We start from the raw sequence: 6,974 nt of genomic DNA, 5'->3' as shown, positions 1-6,974 counted from the left end.
GTGCCATAAAACTTCAAAATTTAAAATTTATGTAAAAGAAACTAATTTGTATATTTGTTACCTACACCTAATATCTTTCATAAAACTCATTGAGTTTAATATTATTTTAGACAAATTTGTTCGAAACTCATATGGCATGTTTTTAAATCATCGATTCTAATATCATCCACTTAGTGTCCGTTTTACAAATCTTAAAATAAGTAACTTATGACTTAAAATGAATAAGTTATTTATAAGTGATAACTGATAAGTAGATGAACACTTATAAGTTACATAAGTGTTTGGATAATGTTACTTATAAGTCAAAATTCTTTTTTACTAAAATTAATCAAAATAAATAATTTTTAAATATAATTATCTTAATTTGTGAATTTTAGATTATATTAACATTTAAAAATATTTTTTTTAAAACTTAAGTTAATAAAAAGGAGAAAAATCAAAATAAGTTAATTATCTTATAAGTTGAAAATATGACTTATAAGTTGGGTCGACAAACATTCGTCGATAAGTACTTACGGACTTATAAATTAATAAGTAACTTATATATTATTCCCAAACAGACCCTTATTCTTATCTCTTACTTTTTTTATACTTTTACTTTTTTAACTTTTTAAATTTTTAAAACATAAAATTCAAATTTGTATGCTTTATTAGATTTACTACCTACGATAGCAACCTAAGATTCATTACGAGAAATTAAAATGACGTTTTAAATTTTATTAAAAGTACACTATTGAAAACTAATAAAAAATACTAAATTTCAGTCGCATGCAAATAATCTTGACAAGCCGTACAAAGAAAATAGTAAAAGGAAATATTATAAAACAAAAAAAAAATACAATTTTATAAATAATTATAAACTTTTAATAGAGAAAACTTAAAATAAATTATCTACGCTAATGTACCTAAATATACCCCTCTACAACCGTTGTTCCGCATTATTACTCCCAGAGCTTGAGTTGAATGGGGCAAATAATTTTAAAATGGTGACTAGTAATATTAATCAGTTAGGTGATAAACTTATAAAATAATTTAAGCGCAATTGATATATTTACTAATGAAATACAAAATCATAAAAAATAGAAGAAAAAAAAAATTAACTTCGACCGTGCGAAGCGGACACAACATTCTAGTATTCATATTTATGTTAGTTTAATATATTTAAACATGAATTAATAGTAAAATTTTATGTGTTACATAAAAATTAGGTTAGCTTGAGGCTGTTATCTCAGCCAAAATCCAACTAATTATACTTCATATTTTATTTAATTTTATTTTAACCCGGCATGATTATTATTTTATTTTAGACCGAATGGATAATATATATTATTTTGTTTTGGTTTGATGCCCCACGAATTTTCTTTCAAAATTTTATTTTGTCATAATCCGGTTCAATAATATAATATTTTTTATCGGGATCAATAATATTTATTATTTTCTTTTAGCTTGATACTTCAAATCCAACTAACTATATGTAGTTTTTTAATTTCAATTTTTAATTTTTAATTTTTATTTAAAATTGAATCAATAATATAATTTTGTTTAGCCCCATCAATAGTTTGGTGACAATAATATTATTTCCTTTCAAAAATTTTGGTCCAATAATATATTATTTTTAGCGGGAGCAATAAGTTTTATTATTTTATTTTAGCCCAATTATTCAAATCCAATTAACTATATGTAGTTTTTTTAATTTTTTATTTAAAATTGGAATAATGATATAATTTTGTTTAGCCCGACCAAATGAATTTTATATATTATTTTGTTTTAACAAAAACTATTAGACATATTATAATTCTATTATAAATATTTATATATTTGTGAGAGTGTTTTATTTTAAATATTACTATAATTATGGTAACCGGACCGACTATCAACCAAATTTTCATTATTCCGTCTTTAATATAATAGTAAAGATAGATACCATAAAAGAGAGATAAATTGATACATATATAGATAATCAACATATATTAAAGAATTGTCCATAATAATTTTAGAGAAAGTTTTATGTTATTTGGAAAAAAAAGACAACATGTTTTACTTAGTATAGATTAATAAAATATTTGTAGATAAAGAGTTGTTTCACCAACTAAAACAAATCATTCTCTACAAATTTATACTTTTTAAGTAAAACATGTTATTTTTTTTTATTTTCTACAACTAAAACAAATCTTTCTTTAAAAATATTATGAACAATTCTTTTTAATATATAATGATTATCTATTTATCAAACTATACTATATTATAATAGAAAAAATATTAAAAATTTGTTAGTCGGTACTCGTTGAAATTACATAATTGCACAACTTAATGAATTTATTATTTTAACATAATTATCTTATATAATATTACAAAATAATAGACGGAAAAAAGAGAGTTTTACGGTGAATTAAATAAGATTCATATTCATGACTTTGAAACTAATGTTGATAAACGAAATCAACAACGATATTTGAACTAAACATATTTTACCTAGCAATAGTTCTTCAACATTGATAAAAATTATTATGGATGGGAACTGAACCTATATTTTTTAGCGAGTTTATTAAATTATTTTTTTTCTAAAACCTATTTATTGTAAAATAGGTATTATAATATAATAAAAGACATATTTTGATTTATTTACTCACACATACTTACATTTTTAACAAATATGATTAATAAAATATTAACATCAAAATAACAATTATTTAAAATAACCGTGCATCGCCTGTGTTTAGACTAAATATTAAAAGTTTGGTATCGGTCGGTACTTACTGAAATTACTTAATCGTCCTCACTTAATTAATTTATTATTTTGACATAATTATTTTATATAATGTTATCGTTATAAAACTATGAAACCCCTAAAACAAAATTATATACGAATATGAGACAGTATTTGGGTAGGTATAGACGGTATTTAGGCTAAAATAAAATAACAAATATTACTAACAGTGTCAAAACAATTATACTATTGAAACGTGAAAATAATAAACTAAAAAATAATTTGCTGATCAATATAATGATATTCAGCTAAAAAATAACATATTACTTAATTTTTTAACAGTTATAATTAATATAATTTTATAATAAAAATAATAAAATAACAATTATTTAAAACAACCGTGCATTGCACGAGTTTTAGGTTATTAATTTTTTAAAACTTAAATATCACTAAATTATAGTGCATACTTATAAATTATTATCAAATTATATTATTAAAATTTCAAATAAACAAATCTTAAAATTTTCACTTTAAATTAAATTCAAAACACTATATAATTTTAAAAACAATAGTGAAGAACGAGTTTTAAACTAGTATTTATAAAATAGAAATCATTTATTATATTTAGCCTTCAAATATATAAAAAACACAAAAGGAAGATCCAACGGCCATAAAAACACCATAGAAACCAAAGCCCATCCCCGCCGTTAAAACTAGGGTTTTTGTGGAACCCATCTTATAAAACCCTCAACTCATTTTAAGCGCCTCCTCTGTTGAAACTCATATTTTTCTCCACATGCCTTCAATTCAAAGGTACGTATCTCAAATTTTCAATTGCTTCGATTTATCGCGTTGTAATCTCTGCTTTTGTCATGTAGATTATGCTTGTTAAATTTATTAAGCTGTTCAATTTGTATCTTATTAATGTTGATTTGATCTTTTTGTTATTTAATTTAATTTTGATGTATATTTTGCAATATTTATGAAATGATGTGTTTATAGGTTGATTTTTGTAAACCTAATGTTGTTAATTGAATGATATAAACATGTATGTTTATTTGCTGTGATCTGTGGCTTGTATTCGTAGTTTCTTGATTAGATTACTCACTGTATTTGCATTTTAGAATTGATACATGCTTATATGTTTTTTCGGAAGTTTCGTGTTTTCGGAAAATTTTCTGTGGTACCTACATTGTATAGAATGATGTTAATTATGTATGTATAGGGTTAGGTAAGTGGTTTGGTAATTAGAGAGTGATTGAGATTATCGTGTTGTAGGAAAATGGGTGAAGGTGCCGTGGTGGTTCCCGAGTCGGTTTTAAAGAAGCAGAAAAGAAGTGAGGAGTGGGCTCTTGCAAAGAAGCAAGAAGTTGAAGCGGTAAAGAAGAAGAATGCCGAGAATAGGAAGCTGATTTTTAACCGTGCTAAGTTATATGCTAAGGAGTATGATGAGCAGGTGTGTAGTGTGGCTCGATTATTGTGTTTTTAGTTTGGAATGAATGTGTAGTTAGTTGACTGTTGTGTTTGTGTTTTGTTTACAGCAAAAGGAGTTGATCTGCTTGAAGCGTGAGGCACGGCTTAAGGGTGGATTCTATGTTAGCCCAGAGGCCAAGCTCTTGTTTATCATCAGAATTCGTGGGTATGTTGATTACATTTTGTGGACATTTAAAAATTGTACATATTTATTGGTTCTCACATTTTGTAATTTCAGTATTAATGCCATTGACCCAAAGACCAAAAAGATCCTTCAACTTCTTCGATTGAGGCAGGTAATGTGATTGCTTCCTCTATCATCAATTCTTAGTGAAGAAAAGTACGGCGGTGGCACTATTTTCGTACAAGTGTATGACATGTATATGCCCCTAATTGTCCTTGACATTTTTAAACAAAATGGAGATGTTTGTATCATGTTATATTTTCATGCATGGGGCTAATTACTTCTGTTGTATCGCGTCAGCTACACATAACAAAGTTTGATTCCACATTATTCCAAACTTGTCCAATATATCCCATCACATTCTCTCTTATTGCCTAAATAGCTAAGCAATTATTTTAACATTTTAATAATTTATATACTGGAGTCGTGGCTAGGTACTTGTTTAGATTTTTTTGTGCAATACGTTTAGTTTTGTGCAAAAGTTTTGTAGTTCTGCATAATTAGGCCTGCTTCGTTTTCTCCACAAGATACGAGTTTTGAAAAGACATCATGTATTGAGACCACGTAAGTGGTACACTCCAATTAACAAACTAGGATTCTCATGTTTCCTGCATGCTACTTTCCTCTTTCAATTTTAGTTTTCCTTACTTCTAGGCCTGCCTGCTACTTTCCTCCTCCCAATATCAGTTTTATAGTTCATTAATTACATGTGCATACTTACCTGGTTAAGGACATCTCTCTCATTTCCGTTGTTTGTTCGCATTTTGTTATGTTGTACTTTGCTTGATAATATGTGTCCTTTCTAGATATTTAATGGCGTATTCTTGAAAGTGAACAAAGCCACACTTAATATGTTGCACCGAGTGGAGCCATATGTGACTTATGGGTATGTCCAATTTCCATGTAAATAAAGATTTTTTGAGTCCTGTACTCTTGAATTCTCTTAGCAGTTATGTTTTATTCTGTGCAGATACCCAAACCTGAAAAGTGTAAAGGAATTGATTTACAAAAGGGGCCATGGTAAACTTAAAGGCCAGAGAATTGCATTGACAGACAATTCCGTTGTTGAGCAGGTTTGTTGGTTTCATTCTGAGAGTTTCTTTGTTGTTTACATTGCACATAAAGGGGATGATTAGAATCTGAATTGTCATGCTTTTATACAGGCTTTGGGCAAATTTGGCATCATCTGTGTTGAAGATTTGATCCACGAAATCATGACTGTAGGGCCCCACTTTAAGGAAGCCAACAATTTCTTGTGGCCATTCCAGCTTAAGGCACCACTAGGCGGTCTTAAAAAGAAGAGGAACCACTATGTTGAAGGCGGTGATGCTGGAAACCGTGAGGATTTCGTCAATGAGCTCATCAGAAGGATGAACTAGGTTCACCATGATAGCCCCATGTTAATTAGTTTTGATATGCCTGCTATGTTTATTTGTACTATGACATTGTTACCTGTGCTTTTTTGGAGGTTAGTCGGGAGTTACAGCGATGTTTTGCAGTTTAGAGCGAAATTATCTTTATGAGATTTAATATAATTTTTGTTTTGAATATTCTGTTGAGTGTCATATTTACAAGTTTGATGATATTTACATATTTGCTCACGGGTGCTTTTTTAAATCTCATATCCCAATTTAGTTTACTTGTATATATAAAAGAATTTGTTTGACCAATTTAATATCAAAATGAGAAATGTGTTTCTTGATAAAACACCATTGTCAAACCACAGGATTAAATTTTAGATTTAAATAATAAATTGGATATCATATACTTAAAGAAATTACCAATATATATGAACATGTTAACACCATATCATAGTCCTTGAGGTACTCTTACATGGAATCCTAGCAATTTTTTACGGGCTTATAGTTATAACTTAAACCCCGAAATATGATCTAATGTACATATACACCCATAAAAAAAAAGTCATACACATCAACTCCAACTCCTGATGTATTAAATATATACATCATGACCCCTATTTCGATCATGAAATATCACATTTTCAGGCAACTATCAGGATAGAAAATTATTTTTTCTCTCCAAAATCTCAAGTCAATTTTCCGTCCAACATCCTATATTACATTATATGTATCTATCGAATTTATTTCCTTAGATATCCTTCACGCAATACCTACCATTTACCGATTTAGGAGTGTTTGTTGGAGTAAGAGTTAAGATATACACATTCGATACATTAGGGGTTGATGTGTACAACTTTTTTCTTTAAGGGATTATGTGTACATATCATTATACTTCAAGATTCAGGTTGTAATTAGGCATTTTTTACGAGTCTCTTCAATGAATGATGATTGTGTGAAGGACCGAAGGTATATATGAGTTAACACTATCCACAAATTTTAAAATAAGATCAAAGTAATTCAAGACATAATTCTCCCCTGGTTCAGACCGGAAATGCAAATGTCACTAATAGAAATAATCATGTCAATTGTTAACACTATCTTAAAGTTGCAAGGTAATTTAAGACGTGATTCTTTGGTTCAGACCGAAAAAACAATGTCAGTCATAGCTATGAGCATGTAAATGCCGTCTCAAAATTACAATATGAGGATATCACCTCGCCATTTAATTGGTCTAACTGAAGAAACTATT

The 6,974-nt window shown here is 28.0% G+C and overlaps 1 protein-coding gene across 1 annotated transcript; it reads left to right on the top strand.

Annotated features, from left to right (window-relative positions):
* Window positions 1-3,386: 3,386 nt before the first annotated feature.
* On the top strand, window positions 3,387-5,914 carry LOC141700628 (large ribosomal subunit protein uL30y). The gene is made up of 7 exons (XM_074504335.1): window positions 3,387-3,520; window positions 3,986-4,163; window positions 4,249-4,346; window positions 4,419-4,476; window positions 5,171-5,250; window positions 5,335-5,437; window positions 5,528-5,914. Exons 1-7 carry the CDS (start codon window positions 3,504-3,506, stop codon window positions 5,741-5,743), a joined length of 750 nt encoding a protein of 249 aa, XP_074360436.1. The 5' UTR covers window positions 3,387-3,503; the 3' UTR covers window positions 5,744-5,914.
* Window positions 5,915-6,974: the final 1,060 nt, after the last annotated feature.

Source organism: Apium graveolens, unplaced genomic scaffold (assembly GCF_009905375.1).
Source record: "Apium graveolens cultivar Ventura unplaced genomic scaffold, ASM990537v1 ctg262, whole genome shotgun sequence".
Classification (NCBI taxonomy): domain Eukaryota; kingdom Viridiplantae; phylum Streptophyta; class Magnoliopsida; order Apiales; family Apiaceae; genus Apium; species Apium graveolens.
Note: the sequence above shows the minus strand (reverse complement) of the source record. Positions and strands in the feature narration are given on the sequence as shown.